This window comes from Rhizomucor pusillus (assembly GCF_041956525.1).
Source record: "Rhizomucor pusillus strain CBS 183.67 unplaced genomic scaffold VTP01scaffold_8, whole genome shotgun sequence".
NCBI lineage: Eukaryota > Fungi > Mucoromycota > Mucoromycetes > Mucorales > Lichtheimiaceae > Rhizomucor > Rhizomucor pusillus.
This window is the reverse complement of record NW_027192150.1, coordinates 59,594-74,904: the sequence shown is the minus strand read 5'-3', so window position 1 is coordinate 74,904 and position 15,311 is coordinate 59,594. Positions and strand designations below refer to the sequence as shown.

Here is a 15,311-nt window from a genome sequence, read left to right as displayed (position 1 = left end):
AGAAGGAGCAACGGTAAGCAAGAACAAGATGAGTACAGCGGAGATGTCAAGCGAAACTCGTGTACTCCAAAGGCGAGAGAAGGCAAGAAGGTCGTTCTTTTTGTTGATATCTGAATGACCCACCTGGCAACCCATTGCCTTTCCCCTTTTGTAGAGCGGGCGTGCGGACGAGTCGCCTGGTTGGGCGCGTTTCCATTTCCTTATTATGTATTTTACCAACTTCTACCACTCGCGACATCACTCATGCTACTATCATCTGCCGCTGAAATGAATGAATTTACAAGCTGTGATACTCGATGTTCTCTTCTCGGCAGTCTCGACACAATGCCTGAAATGTTGGATCTTCATAGGTGCACAAACGAATAAAAACGTGTTTCTGTGTTACAATACTAGATTACCATGCTTTTTTTTTTCTAGATGCATTCGTTTCACTACTCTTCTTCTTCATCGTCTCGGTCAGTTGTCGTAGTAATAGGCGACGACGTCCGTTTACGTTTTGACTTTGTATCTCGACGCTTTGGAATCTTGATGCCTTGTTTTGCAAAGCATTGGGTTAGAGGCGTAGGTTCTACACGCACAATGCAATAAAAAATTTTGGCGATCAGCAAATATGTCTGTGTAAGTACTCATCTCCTACTATACATACGGATAACACCGGGAAAACTCTTTGGTGTATAGACTGTGAATGGCTCAGATAGTACAGTGACTAGTCTCTCGCATGAGGATGAATCCGTATTTACAGAATGACTTGATGAACTACATTTAGAAGAGCAATAGCAGTTAGTACACTCGTGACCTCTGTTGTGGTTCTTGAATTATACTTGCTTTCCAATATTAAATAATGAGAATGCAAGGCGGAACCTGCCTTCAGATCGCAGGCTCAGGTCAGGAAACACAAAGAAGATTCCAAACTCTCCTTCGGCATCGTACAATTTCGCGGGCGATGCGACGGACGATCCAACTAGGTTTTTCATAATTGATTCTGGTTTGCGCGTTGTTGACGATGATGGTGATGAGGATGATGCCTGTTGTTGCTGCTGCTGCTGAGATGACGAAGAAGTTGATGCTGGATGCCGTATGAGACTTGCCGAGTGCTGTCCATATTCATCCATGCACTCACAAAAGACTACAAAGAATGTTGTATCCACAGCCCTATTTCGTTTACAAGGCTCTGTTAACTTCTTCTTTCGGGGAGATTTTTCACTTATTCCTTTCTCTCTCTCTCTCTCCTTCTGATACCAACGCTGCAGGAACAACTCGGCCTTCCAGGCTGTAAATGATCATCTTGACAATCGGCGGTGGAGATATCGGACGTCTATCCTTATCGCCGAATCCACACATGCGCGCTCTTGATGGTTGCTGGACTATCACTAGTTGATATCGCCTATGAAAGAAAACAAAAGAAATGAAAAGTATGTAAGTTATACTGATCATTCGATACTGACGGGTTTGGGAAATTAAAAGGATAGCAAATCTGCTGGTTTTTTTTACTTGCAAAAGACGTAAAACGGGTTTACTATGTTCCCATGATTCCCTTCTTTCCTTCTCTCTCTCTTTCTCTCTCTCTTTCTTTTCCACTATTCGCAATCGATTATGATGCAGAGTTGCTTCCCGTTCGATCATCCATCATCGAAAAGAAGGAGAGACAGAAGATTGGGGTTGGGCGGGGTGCGGGGAACAATGCAAGAAATACTAGTTGCTCTCAATCAACTCGAGTAGCACACAACTTACCGTTCATTCCAGTTTGTCTCTAGCTTTTTATGTTTTACATCGGTCTGGTCGCCGCCACCACCACTAGTGCTACCACCATCACTGGACATATCTGCTGCAATCCGTCGATATTGCTGCTGTTGTTGATGCTGCAGTGCGACCTCGTAGGACGCAGCTGAAGCCCACATCAAGTTATCACTCACACCGGTCCCGGCTGCTCTTTGTCTAGCTATGCTCACTAGATGCTCGAATATGTGCTGTTCCTGCTGCTGTTGCTGTTGCTGTTGTTGTTGCTGTTGATGCTGTAAAAATATCGGTTGCTGGTGTTCAAGCAGTGAAGGTTCTCGTCGCTGCTCCTGCTGCTCCTCCTGCTCCTGCTGCCAGTAATCGTACATAGGTGGGTAAATAGGAGGAGGAGATCGTCCAGGCAGCGGTGTCAAGGAGGCGGCTGTCGCAGCAGCAGCTACTACTGCCGGATCACTGTATGGATTGGGCATCAGGGTAGAAGGAATGCCAGCTAAATATTCAAATGGAACCCGACAAATTACTGCTTTAGCAAAAAAAAAAAAAAATTGGAGAAGAGAAATGCTCCACGAACAAGGTTCTCGAGCTTACCACCCAGTTGGAGATCTCTGTACTTGAGATCGTCCTCGAGATCAGGTCGCGGTGGCGGCTGTGGTGGGTTGCTGCTGTAAAGCAACGGCTGAGGTGGAGAATACTCGAAAAATGGGTGCTGCTGCTGCATTGGTTGTATTTGTTGCAAAGTGTCACTAGTCAGTGTAGGAGGGCTCGGTGCAGCCGATACGTATACATTTGCAACAGCGGCAGCTTGGTGCGGATGCCCGTACAATGCGCCATAGTCGAAGATATTTTGATTAGGAGGGCGGTGGCGGTGTTTCTGTTGTTCGTGTTGTTGTTGTTGCTGTTGCTGCTGCCGCTGCCGTTGCTCTTCTTGTTCAAATTTATTTGGCATATCATTGTCACCGTAGTAACCTGTCGGTATCATAGTTTTCCACTCGCGCTTGGATGTTGCAGCTCAGTAAACAGGCGTCAACGCGAGAAAGCAATGTTTACCAAAAGGCGGGGCAACAAGCAGACGAACTATCGTCTCTATCAAATGGGAGGGACAGGGATAAGGAAGGAAAAACAACACGAAACGAAAAAATGATAAGATATTAGTGAAGAGGAAGAAGTAAAAAGGGAAACCAGACACTGCTGTAGAGTGAGAGAGGAAAAGAAAGATAAAAAGAGACATTTAAAGGCAATGCCAATGATGTTCCACAGTTTGTGCAATTCTCATTTTGGTTTTTCCCTCCTGCTCTGTTTCTAGCTGGGTTAACGAACCTGTCTAAAGTTGGTGATGACTGCATGGAACGTAATATTGTGAGGGTTAGATCTCGTTGTATGACACAGCAACACAAGCACAACGCCGAATCTGTCAAACGCGCAGCACAAGGCGAAAATTTCTCCAGCAACAATGTTGTTAAACTCGACGCTGCTGCGTTTTCTTTCAATGTGCGAGAACGGGCGTCAGATCAGCCACCACGTGGTAACTTTTTCGTATCGAAAGGTACTGGGGGGAGGAGTTCTTTTTGTTTTCGTGGGACCTCGGCGCATGAGCAACCTGACACCTGATCACATTGCTTTATATGATTAGAGCAGATTTCATACAGGTAAAGACACATTCATATCAGGACCAATTTAGCATACGATAACCAGTTTCCCGTACGGTCCGCTTAGCAACCGTGGGAGAGTGGGCAATCAACGTAAACGTTCTTGGGCCGAAGCCTCGTATTTAGCAACCGTGCGCCATTTCTTTTTTGCAATTGACATGTCTGTTGCGCGGAAACCTAGACCTTCTGTTACACCACCTAAAAAGTCGTCACGGGATCAATCTAAAGGACTTTGTTCCAAACGTAAGAAAAAGGAAACGGATATTTTAATTGTACATGAAACTGTGTAAATAAGAGTTCAAAATGTGAAAAAGAATAGAAAAGCTAGATAAATAGCGATATGTGTAGTTATCGAGAGAGAGAGAGAGGAGTATTTGTGTATGTGATAGAAAGGTGTGAGAGAAAGAGGAAACAGATATATAGAGAGAGCGAGATCTTTGTCTGGTTGTATACAAGAACGCAGTAAAGATATAACGACAATTGATGATAGAGAGAGAGAGAGAGAGAGATCAAGTGTATGTGTGAGTGTAAGTGCGAGTATGACAGATAAACAAAAAAGTTTAAGAGAAAACAAAATAGGAATGTACGATAGGGAGAAAATTTACAATCTTTTTCGTGGACGTTTTACATGACGAAAACGCCAAAAGGAGCTCCTCCTCTGCCTTCAACGCGAGAGATACCGCGTCTTTGCTGGTCATTGTTGTTGGTAGGAACGAATTGTTGCTGTCCAAGGTACTGCTGCTGGCTCCATTGTCTAGCGAGCAAGTCATCTCTGTAATAGGGTATGGCACTGGCTGAGCCGGGTCTGTGCAACGATCGTTGGGGTTGATGTGCAACGTTCGCAACTCCGCCGTCAATGGCAATGAACGGCCACTGGGCTTCCTGAAAGTCGTTGGAGAAAGGGGAAGTTGGTTCAGACTGTGACACAAACGAATGGCCTTGACGAAGAGTTGGCATAGTGATAGCCAAAGTGTCAGTACGTTTGGTTGTAGATGGTTCTTGCAGCGAACGACGCTTGGACTCCCAAGGAGAAGCGTTCGCCCAGAGGGAGCCGGTCTTCTTGACACTTTCCGCACTGCTTTCGTTTCTGTCCCAACCTTGCCAGCCACCAGTCCAGCTACGCATGAACTCCAAAAAGCGTGCCTTCTCCTCTTCAGTAATGACCGACTTTGTGCTTTCATCTGACTTTGTAGCAGTCGTGTTTGCATGTGATGCAGCAGCAACTTTCGGACTAAATCCGGCAGCTTCCAATTTTTCATCCTCTGACGTGACACTGGAAACTTGCGACACGTCGGCCGAGCTGATTTGCTCCGAGGATACTGAAGATGTCGAACGGGAAGCCGAGATCATATCCGCATGCGCCGCAGATGGAAGTTCAGCAGTACTGGATACCAATTGAGTATCAGACAATGTAGGTGAAGATGCCGCACCGGTGCGACGAGGGCTGGATTTAGCCGACATCACGGACGACGGTCTTTGCTGGGTGGAGCGCGATGGAGGATTGTTCCAGGAGCTGCGTTGAGACGATGCTGCCTTAAGGTCTGTGCCCGTAGACTTCGGTCGAGCTGCAGCAGCACTTCGTCGTTTTTCGACCTTGGGCACTAATGCCTTAAGTCTCTCGATTTCCGCTTGGTAATCTACCAGAGAATTCATGCCTGCAAAAGGATCCTCGCAGCTCGATTCACCCGAAGGGGACAGCACTTTCTTTCGCACTGCATTAGCATCCGCCCACACTGACCGTTTCTTTTTGCCGTCATCAAGCGCGCCAGCCAGACTCGGGAAGCTGTCTTCATTGGCATCCGTAGGACTCGTAGGTCGACTGGACATTGGAGATGTCAACGGGATGCTGCTGCCTTGGCCATTGCCTTTTGCCATCCAACGAGGGGCGAATGCATAGGACGACGGAGAAGCAGTTGGCAACTTTTTGGCGTTTGTGCGAGAGTTGACATCCAAAGTATCAAGCGAATTTCTCATTGTTGTTCTTTGCTGCTTAGCTGGCATGTTGACAGAAAAAGAAGGAGGTCGACTAGGTATGTAATGAATTTCGAGGTGCGCACTAGGCTAATAATGAGCAGAACAGATTGGTCGTAACGTGGCAGTTGTTAGGAAAGGATGAGAAGGATTCGTGTGAATGGGGTTAGAAAAATAACAAAAATCTAGGTGCTCTCTCGAGTTGCAGGGGTGGGATTTGTAACGATGAAGTGAAATATTGTTGGGGGAATGAACTAGAAGAATCAAGGAATCAAAAGTATTTACAAAGGCGATAGAGTTGATAAAACAGGTGCAGAGCGGATACTGAACGGGAGGAAGTGATGTTTGTGGAATGAGGAGACGTTAGTAGAGACGTGAGCAGTGAAGAAGGCAGAAAACGAATGCCGCAGCAGAGTGGGGAGGTAAAAATTGAGACCGAAAAGCCACCCAACCATAGACAGAACAGCATGTCCTTTTTTTGGATGTCGCGTCCCCTATATCAAGTGTGCAAGAATAAAAAACTGCTGAAAAAATGGGACACGTATTTTCGAAAAATAGGTCGTCAGAACCCTTTATAGCACCTCTTCCAAGTGACGATATTATTGACAAGCTTGAGTCAGCCCAGGGTGCCTGGAATGCCCGTTTTCAATTTTTATAGTCGTAGGTAGAGATTGACGTGGACACGGATGAGGGGATAGAGAGCGGGAACGAGTGTGGGCATTGTTCCTTTCATTTTTTACAGGGAACGAGAAGAGCACGTGATTAGACGAAAAAGATCTTTAACCGTCAAAAGTAGAGCATAAAAAATAGCGACACATGACCACCGCTCAATGTTTATTGGAAGATGACGACGATAAACAAGCGAGAATATAATCATGATGTAAATAAGGCATACGCTACTCATGATAGTCTATACAAACGAATACTCGATGTGTATAGCAACCTTTGGGCCTATCACTTTCACTTAGGGCGTCCGCAGACTACTACTAGCACTTATACAGAACTAGTAGATTCCTTCACCGTTGTATTGATGAAAAATAAAGGGAAGAAATTCAGCGTGGGAGCGTGATTTTCAACCATAATAAAGCAACCAATAGAATTGCAGAGCCGTTGAACATCGTTATGCAAAATTTCTTTTAGCAATCAATAAAATTGCAGAGTGGTTGAACAAGTAGAAGCAATCTTTCCTGTTTCCCTTTTTTTTCTCCTCTCCAACAAATGTCGTACTCTGGATGTAACGGTAAGAAAGATTATTGAATGAACCCTTGAGGATGCTTAACAACAAGATCTTTTTACAACAATTTGCATAGAACTAAATAAGTACATCGAAGAGAACGTTGCTCCCAGTTTCAAGGATTTTATTGCCAAAAATATCGAGAGCTTGCCACGCTGGTCAGTACAAACCTCAACCAATACTTCACAAGCTCTCCACGGTGTGTGGCTTGAACGATATAAGCAAGCCTACGCCGAAGTCAAGGGGAGTGAAGAAAGGTGAGAAAGAGAAAAAAAGATGTGGTTGTTTAAATGTCTTCTCTGGGACTCAATGATATGTTCCCTGGCTGATACAGTCGACGCGCTCCCAAGTACAACGATTTTGTGTGGAATACTATCTTGGACAAAGTGAAACGACTCGTAAGTATTTAAAATACATACACAGACTTGCTTCAGGCGTATCTAGTTTGCTTATCAACTTAAGCACTGTAGAGGACATTCATGGATACATTTCACGAGCAGGCAATTGAAGCATTGACCGCCGCTGCTAGTTCTGCCACGAAAGAAGCCAACAAAGTGTTTGAACAAGACGAAAATGATGAAGACAACAGTCTTGATGAAGATGGATTGAAAGATGAAGAATATGGTCCTGAACCACAGCCACCGAGTGATCCATCTTTTGCTCTCTTGTATGAATATGGCATTAAAAAGGTAGGATCGTTTTGTTGTCAATTGGCGTCCAGTCAAATACTAACATATCTTATTTGTTCTTAGTTTCGTGGAAAACTTGATGATGAAGATCAACGCCATATTACTGCCTACAAGACAAAAGGTGACCGCATCAAGGACCGCATCACGAATTATATCATCACCTTACTCTGCAAAAGAACATTGATGTTTTCAGAACAAGAAAATTTAAAGTAAGAAAAAGTTATCGTTGCTAATTTTTGAAGAATAAACTTTGACTAATTCGCCTTTATTGATGCCATGTAGGCTCTTGCTGTCAAATGTGGTGAACTTAATGGATAATTCAATGCACTTAGCGCTGAAGGACATCTTTTCACCACGGCAACTTGAATTTCTCAATGAGCATGATACCTTTGAAACCAACTATGGATTGGACCTGCCCAGCCTGGCTTTGCTGGATAATATAGTGGACAACTGGTAAATACTTCAGTATCGCGTTGAAAGGGTCAACTGTTAGTAACGTATTATGATTGTTTAGTGGAAAAATTTGGACAACTTGTTACAAAAGATCCAGATGGAAAAGTCGCATTTGATCGACAAGAAAGAACGTAACACTGATTGCTACAAAATGCTATGCATATTGGACATTGTGTAAGTGGTAATCGAAGTCGATGATTGTTTGATATCTAGTCACTAACTTCTGTTTTTTTCTTTAGGGTTGAATATTTTGACAAAGCATTGGACGATGATGCCTCTGAGGTAACCTTCTATCGAAGATTTGCAATGCTACTGGACGTCGTCTTTGGAGATCTCTCCATTAAAATGATTGAGTAAGTGATTCGTGCATGAGTTTAGGTTTTGCCGTATCTTTTTTAAAAAAGAAGATCTTCTCTTTTTTTAGTGGAGAAAATGTTTCGAATGCCACAAAGTTAGCTAGGGAACACAACCTGGGAACGTATGGCTATGACGCGACGAGCTCTTTTGGACGACGAATCGATTTGATGCTCAAACTGAAGGATAGCACCATTGAACTCTCGTCAAATGAGTGGAAGAGCAAAAGGACACGTCACATGTTGAAGAAACAGCAAAGCAAAAATATACGATCGAACTGTGCTATTTTGAACAAACTCTTCATCACCAGCAAAATGAGCATTAATCAAACCAAGGCTGTAGATGTTGTGGGTAAGAATACTCCTATCGCATCATTGTGATTGCCTTTGACTTGGGTTATTTTGCAGGCTCGACTGGCTACCTGTACTTATTGCAACTGAAAGACGATCTCTACGTCTCGTCTGTCCTGGCCCGTATCTTTTTACCCATGGAAATTGATCATCTTCGCCAATTCAAAAGTACGATCAAGGCATTGTTCATGTGGAAGGTAAATCAATCATCCTACAATCGATATCGCACCTCGTTATTTTTGACATTAACATCTCCAAATGAAATAGGATTTCTTTGAGGAAATGATCCATAAGCTGAAAGTTGCAATGCTGCCACAACACTTGGACGCAGATCTAGGCGATATCGTTCGTTGCCCTTCCCCCAACCCGCGCATATCCCCCCTCCTCCTACTATTTTTTACACCCCAGTCCATAACCGTGTCAGAAAACGGCCGTTTGATCATGTTGAATAATTTTTTACCGTATTGCTCAATCCCTCCTGATCCATATTGTTACTCCTGTGATTTATGAGGACCAACAAGTCCGATGGTTTTTTTCAGAAATGAATATATCCTGAAAACGTTGCTTCCAGAAATATTCTTTACATAGCTTGATGTGTTATGAGTACCTTGAAGTATTTCTTTTCATTTGATGTGTATTTTTGACGAATTTTCTGATCTTAACCAAAAAGGTTGTTTTCGAAAATACAGTCTTTCCCAAATAAATTGAGCCATTTTTTGAAAGGGATGCGATGGCTTCTTTTTTTATTCTGACGGCCCAGTTTCCCAGATTGCATGTCCTTTTTTTCGATGTCGCGTCCTATTGTTAATTCGTCAGTGACCATACTACTAAAGTTTATGGAAATGCAGAGGGATATAATCGACGTTAGAGGATATATATACGATAAGATAAAAAAATACATAGCACACTTATTCAAGCAATCAGCAATACGATCCGCAGAATGTTCAACATATCCATGAAGATCATTGTGTTCAACCTTTTGGCAAGCTTCGGATATTCGTGAAGAGAGTGTCTCTTTATCCTTCAACTTCTCCCTTTTGATCAAATACTTCACTTTGGACCAAAACTGTTCAATTGGACCAATTCAGGCGAGTAAGGTGGCAAATAGATACAGCGATAGCCGCGTTCAATAATAGTAGCTTCGATGTCCTTCGTGTGATGTATGCGCACATTGTCCATCACTAAATAGTAGTTTTTGAATTCAAGGTATGCATTCATAATGTCCATAGTCTTGTTCAGGAATATCAAAAAATGGTTCGCAGTTGTTCCAGTTGACGTCTTCTTCTTTGCCGAATCCATTCCAACTTTCCGTTTTTTGATTGAGATACACCAGGCTTTCGGAGACGAACGTTGACGACTCCTGCAGCGCAAATTGCACCCAATATCGTATGAGAAACTGCTCTTGTTGTAGCCTCTGATTCAATGGGTGTTGTACCTCTCACAGACCAGCCCATCGTACGTCGTAAATTGATATGGAAACTAGCTTCATCAATAAACACGCAATTCGTAAAGAAGTTCACATCAGTTTTTGTCCATGTATCAGCTCAAATATATCGCTTCTTAATTGTTGCTTCACTATTTCTTACTACCACGTGGGAATGGCACTGTTTAAATGAAAGATGGCATTCTGTTATCATAAATCTATGTACCGAGCTCTAGCTAACCGTCAATCCTTCAGATTGTTCTTTGAGACTTTCTATAGCTTGGTCCAAGACAGCAGTAGGATGATCATCAATAAAGTTCACCAAGAAGTCCTTGTGTTCCTGTCCAAGCATTCGTTGTTTACCACGTTGTTTGGCTGTATCATTGTCACTAGTGTAGTCTATAGCTTCAGCAAGTGCAAGTCTTCTATTTTGTTGTTCCTTGAACTCCTTAATCCATCTTTGTGCAGTTTTTCTTTCCACGTTGTAATGCCTTCCCGCTGCTGCTGCTGAACAGAGCGCTTTTCTACGTAGTAATCGATGACTAAGTTTCGAATATCTTCTGAATATTTGCAATAGGTTCGAGTTTCAACCATTTCTATCTTCGTAGTATGCTGTTTTTGTTCTTGTAGTGGAGTGGACTGGTTTCGAGTGTTCCTTAGTCCTTGTTCGACGTTCTGTTGCTCCCACGTTACAGAATTATGCTGCTTTGTGTACGTGTCCATAGTTGCCAAGTCTTCCAATTCCATCATACCCGTGTCAGCAATTATATTCATTGATTGACCGTCTTCAGTGAGCACGTTGCCTTTACCATTTTCAAAAACAAACTGATGGTTCATATTCGATAAAGTGGAAAAAAGAGTTACTCGAAAATTAGGTCGTCAGAACAGAAAAAGAAAGCGTCGAAGAAAATGGGACATCCCTTTCCAAAAACGGCTCAATTTATTTGGGAAAGACTGTATTCAATAAGAAGACAAATTTAATCTCTGTCGACAGGTATTCGAGAAAGTTTATTGTAACGTGGAAAACAAAGTGCAAAAACAAAAGCAAAGAAAAGGAAAAAACAACGGCAACAAAAAAAGAAAGGACGGATATATACAATTATGGTGCGTGCGTGTGTGCGTGTATGTATGCATGTGGGCGTGGATATGGACTGGACATGTGCATGTTTGAGTGTATGTTCACAACGTTGAGAGAAGGTAAAGGTGTTATGCGTTTGCTTGGACTCGTTGCTTTTGACAGTGACGTTGGGAACAAGCATTGCAGGTAATAGATGGTTGATTGATAAACGATCCAGGTGCTTCCAGCAGGAAATATCCTCTGCTCTTGCCAGCTTCGTAGATATCACCTTCTTGCATTGCTTCGTACAAAGCACGAGCATCGACCCAGACACTGGGATACTGGCCCCGAGCAACGTCCATAATCAAAACTCTGTTTGACGCCTTGTTGTATCCTCCAACAGGACTAAAATGCCCGCTGAATTTCTGTGCTTTTTGACCAAGCCGCGATCTTGAATAGTTGACAACCATAATGGATGGGCTTCCTTTGGATGTGACGAGCGAGAGATGTCGAATAAATCGAGAATAACCGGGGGGTGAGGATGATGCACGGTAGGGTTGGACGTGGCAGTGTGATTGGGCTGTGCACGCAAATTCGTCAAAGGACATGCCTCTCGTGAGCACTTGCTCTCTAGTGGAGCAGGTTTCCAGGATTTCATCTGATAAACGGGAATTTGATTAGTTTCTAATTTAGCCAATCACAGGCTCTTAAACTTACCAGAATACCATCGCCAGCTGCCTTTCCACCGACGTTTGGGATCAATCTCCAATGCATTCAAAACCATGGCCACTGCAGAAAATTATTAGATTTTAAGATAAAAATTATCGTATAGAATAATGAAGCTTACATGAACTGACACTTCCAAGCATAGAGGACGATTGACCACTGAAATTTCCCATCAACTTGAAGAAACTTTCAGCGTGACCTTGATCCATAGCTTCACGGAAAAGCCGTTTGCCTTCCAATGATGTAAATGCGTAAAGCTGCTTGTTGCTTTGAGATGGTTCAATTGTTGGTAGTATGCGTCCAGATGAGGTTAAAGAGGGTATAGCGGTGGTAGCGTATCCAGCAACGAGTGGTTTTGTCAAGGCTGGGCTCTTGAAGAAAAGCTGCTTTCCGAGACGCTGGAGTGGTATAGACATTGGAAGATTGCAGAAATAAGGATATATGCAGGTCCAATGAGGGGAGAGCTCAGCTGTATTTATACGTCGCAGTAAATGTCTGTGATGATAATCAGATCGAGCATTATCAGATTCTCCCTGAAATCAGATTCAAGAAGTTTTAGACATCCGACTATCATCTTGATATTATTAGCCGTACGGCGCACAGCCCAATAGAATGTGCCCAAAATGGAGCCATCCCCTCATCAATGGATGTGATCTGCATCAGATAGAGCCCTTTCCACTATCAATGAGCTATGTAGCTATCTTGCAAGATATCTTCAACCTGCTCCCCTTCGATAACTTAATTTACCTTTCATTGATTGAATCGGATAGACTCTCAACCAGGCAGTTGTGGCAAGGAATAGAAAAAAGTCAATGGAGCTGCGCCGAACTTGACTAGACCAAAGCACCGAGTTGAAGAATACATGCGGGGAAATCTTTTCTTATCGTGAGCGATATTCTCAGATTAATGAATAAATACAAGTATCATTTAACGCGGCAGCGAACAACTTTTTTCATGGTTTTTGCGAACATTACAAACATGATTGCTCAGCGACGTCCCAAGATGGTTTGGTACTACTGAGCATATAGAAGAAGCCTATAGACAAAACGAAGTTGTTTTATGCAGCGCCACAGGATTGCTTGATTTCGTACAACATTGTCTCCACCAATGGATATATCTAAGGGTGTCATCAACCTCCAGTGCTCATAGTTCTTGCCAATTCGCTACACAACGCAGGTTCTCGATCGAGATCTATTATCATCTGCACTAACTGATTCACGGATCCTGCTTATTGAAAGTTCCGTTTCAGCGACGACTTAATGTCCATTCCAGTAGCAACAAGAGATCAGATCTGTCATTGTTCAACTGTTGCGGGATTTGAACCTCTTTACATCGTCGACCTAAAGGCACTGATTGTACCTGATACATATCATTGAATACCCTAGATCAAGATCTTTTCATAGTCCACTGTAAAAGGGGAAAGGGATCGGAATGCATCAGATCTGATCAAACATGTGGAGACAGGCAAACATCGTTGCATAGCAGCAGGTCTATGACTGTAACCCAATGATCCAATTGATCATATTGCATCGTGCGAGTCAGCGATTTGTTTTTTTGTGCAAGTGATACTGTCATCACCGGTTGATACGTCGGTGCATGTGGTTACATTTTGCAATCCTCGCTGCTTTATGCTAACCGCGGGACATGTGCAAATTGTCACGAAAATTCAAAATATGTATAGCTTTGGAAGTATTAGATAGTAAACCTATACATAAAATCCCAAATGTATGCATTTGGGCTATGTAGCCGTTTTCAGTTACAAATAACCCTGAGGACACAGCTAGGCCCGTGCCTATATGTGATAAACGAAAAACAAGTTGCAAGTTGGTGACATACTCGAACGGAAGCTTTCCTGTGAAGATATATGTATCACTTATCCTCAAGATGACTTGAAACTGCTCATAGTCCAAACGATATTGATCATGTCGTGATAGTCGCTGAGTTGCCCGTCTTGCTATCGTCCATGCTGTTTCTTACTTTATCTTTCCCCCTTACTCCTTCCTCTACACAAATTTGCTAACTCTCATTTGCTCCTAGAGAAAACCAAGAACAGATGAGCATACAAACTATTCTTCGCGATGATCCCGTTCAAGTCTTAAATACGTTCTGCTTGCTTCTGCGAAAAATTGCATACCAAATTAGGAAACCATGTAGTCTCAGTATGTGTTTTTCTTTTAGCATAGCTTTACGAATTTCAAATCCAAACATTAGCATATATCGCAAAATAATGGAGGGTTTGGGCAATAGTTGGCAATATGTAGAATATATTTTATCACCCAGCAATGTTTCCAACCGCCCTTTGACAGCCGGAGATTCAAACCAACCACAGGCGCAGACTTACACTTGCTTGTGAGGAACTGTAAGAAACCCCCCTTTCGCAAAATTAGGTAAGTTACATCCCATGTAGACGAGGATGACAGTAGACAATGGATGGATGGAGCACCAGCGATGACGGATGAGGATGAATGCCGGATCGATGGATGGATTTCGATAGTGGGGGAGGAAATTCGTACAAGAACCTGTTGGAGCTCATTCGGCTAACGGCTCGATTCTAATCCCATTACAGCTGTCATGGTTAAATACGCGGCAACCCCGGCAAACCCCTCAAAGGGTAGGCGATTCGAACTTTCAATGCTAAAGACGAAACGATTCTGATTTTTAATGTGACATTTAGCTGCCCTGTCCCGAGGCTCCTACCTTCGTGTTCACGTACGCATATATAGAACTAGCTTTCATTCGCCATTCATTTTTCTCAACTGACACTTATTCTTTATTTCGGCATATCTAGTTCAAGAACACCCACGAAGTTGCTGCCGCCATTCAAGGCATGAAGTTGAACAAGGCTTATGCCTATTTGAAGAATGTCACTGAGAAGAAGCAGTGCATTCCTTTCCGCCGTTTCAACGGTGGTGTCGGCCGCACCGCTCAGGCCAAGGAGTTCAAGACCACCCAAGGTCGCTGGCCCGTCAAGTCGGTCAAATACATTGTTGATCTTTTGAAGAACGCCGAGGCTAACGCTGAGGCCAAGGGCTTGAACGTCGAGGACTTGTACATTTCCAGCGCTGTCGTCAACCAGGCACCCAAGCACCGCCGCCGCACTTACCGTGCACACGGTAGAATGTACGTTTGTGCGTAGAGATATCGATGTGATTTAATACTCACGGAACTTTGTTGTATATAGCAACCCCTTCATGTCTTCGCCCTCCCACATTCAGATCATCTTGACCGAGAAGGAGAAGGCTGTCCCCGTTGCTAACGATCGCAAGGTTGTTCGCCTCAATGCCCGTCAGTTGGCACGCAACGCCCGCATTTCCAAGCGTGCTTAAATGTAATTGACAGCTGAGCTTTGACTGAATAAAGAACGCGAAGAGTTGCCGACCAAACTGTGGTTTATACTTGACCATGTTGTTGCGAACTTTTGAACTTTTGCATATATACTTCATCAGGTGGCTGTCTGGTCTAGAACTAGAGAGCATGGATAGAAACAAGTAAACTGAAGACAGCCTGCTTGTGCAAAAACAGTTAAGCAACGTACATGGTAGCAGAGAAAAGCCAGTATTGAGATCAAACCGATTGCATGACTATACATAAAGAGTGCTATTGCAAATATCGTCAACAATGCTCGAAAAGTAAGTTTCATGCTGATGCTTTGCTGCAACAATCACATCTAT

The 15,311-nt window shown here is 43.3% G+C and overlaps 7 protein-coding genes across 7 annotated transcripts; 3 read left to right on the top strand and 4 right to left on the bottom strand.

Annotated features, from left to right (window-relative positions):
- Positions 1-431: 431 nt before the first annotated feature.
- On the bottom strand, positions 432-2,716 carry VTP01DRAFT_9998 (uncharacterized protein; the record flags this gene model as incomplete). The annotated part of the gene is made up of 6 exons (XM_069389283.1): positions 432-568; positions 647-756; positions 826-1,152; positions 1,244-1,384; positions 1,732-2,227; positions 2,326-2,716. 6 exons carry the CDS (start codon positions 2,714-2,716, stop codon positions 432-434), a joined length of 1,602 nt encoding a protein of 533 aa, XP_069239423.1.
- Positions 2,717-4,007: 1,291 nt separating this feature from the next.
- On the bottom strand, positions 4,008-5,384 carry VTP01DRAFT_9997 (uncharacterized protein; the record flags this gene model as incomplete). The annotated part of the gene is made up of 1 exon (XM_069389282.1): positions 4,008-5,384. The coding sequence occupies one exon, from the start codon at positions 5,382-5,384 to the stop codon at positions 4,008-4,010; it is 1,377 nt and encodes a 458-aa protein (XP_069239422.1).
- A 1,188-nt stretch (positions 5,385-6,572) lies between these two features.
- Positions 6,573-7,846, top strand: VTP01DRAFT_9996 (uncharacterized protein; the record flags this gene model as incomplete). The annotated part of the gene is made up of 7 exons (XM_069389281.1): positions 6,573-6,594; positions 6,665-6,845; positions 6,923-6,986; positions 7,059-7,277; positions 7,341-7,486; positions 7,560-7,730; positions 7,792-7,846. 7 exons carry the CDS (start codon positions 6,573-6,575, stop codon positions 7,844-7,846), a joined length of 858 nt encoding a protein of 285 aa, XP_069239421.1.
- Positions 7,847-7,881: 35 nt separating this feature from the next.
- Positions 7,882-8,944, top strand: VTP01DRAFT_9995 (uncharacterized protein; the record flags this gene model as incomplete). The annotated part of the gene is made up of 5 exons (XM_069389280.1): positions 7,882-7,904; positions 7,970-8,083; positions 8,155-8,435; positions 8,492-8,631; positions 8,702-8,944. The coding sequence occupies 5 exons, from the start codon at positions 7,882-7,884 to the stop codon at positions 8,942-8,944; spliced, it is 801 nt and encodes a 266-aa protein (XP_069239420.1).
- Positions 8,945-9,484: 540 nt separating this feature from the next.
- On the bottom strand, positions 9,485-10,694 carry VTP01DRAFT_9994 (uncharacterized protein; the record flags this gene model as incomplete). Its single annotated transcript, XM_069389279.1, has 4 exons — positions 9,485-9,794; positions 9,870-9,913; positions 10,099-10,282; positions 10,339-10,694. 4 exons carry the CDS (start codon positions 10,692-10,694, stop codon positions 9,485-9,487), a joined length of 894 nt encoding a protein of 297 aa, XP_069239419.1.
- A 369-nt stretch (positions 10,695-11,063) lies between these two features.
- On the bottom strand, positions 11,064-12,056 carry VTP01DRAFT_9993 (uncharacterized protein; the record flags this gene model as incomplete). Its single annotated transcript, XM_069389278.1, has 3 exons — positions 11,064-11,572; positions 11,632-11,703; positions 11,762-12,056. 3 exons carry the CDS (start codon positions 12,054-12,056, stop codon positions 11,064-11,066), a joined length of 876 nt encoding a protein of 291 aa, XP_069239418.1.
- A 2,155-nt stretch (positions 12,057-14,211) lies between these two features.
- Positions 14,212-14,966, top strand: VTP01DRAFT_9992 (60S ribosomal protein uL22; the record flags this gene model as incomplete). The annotated part of the gene is made up of 4 exons (XM_069389277.1): positions 14,212-14,251; positions 14,315-14,349; positions 14,429-14,760; positions 14,822-14,966. 4 exons carry the CDS (start codon positions 14,212-14,214, stop codon positions 14,964-14,966), a joined length of 552 nt encoding a protein of 183 aa, XP_069239417.1.
- Positions 14,967-15,311: the final 345 nt, after the last annotated feature.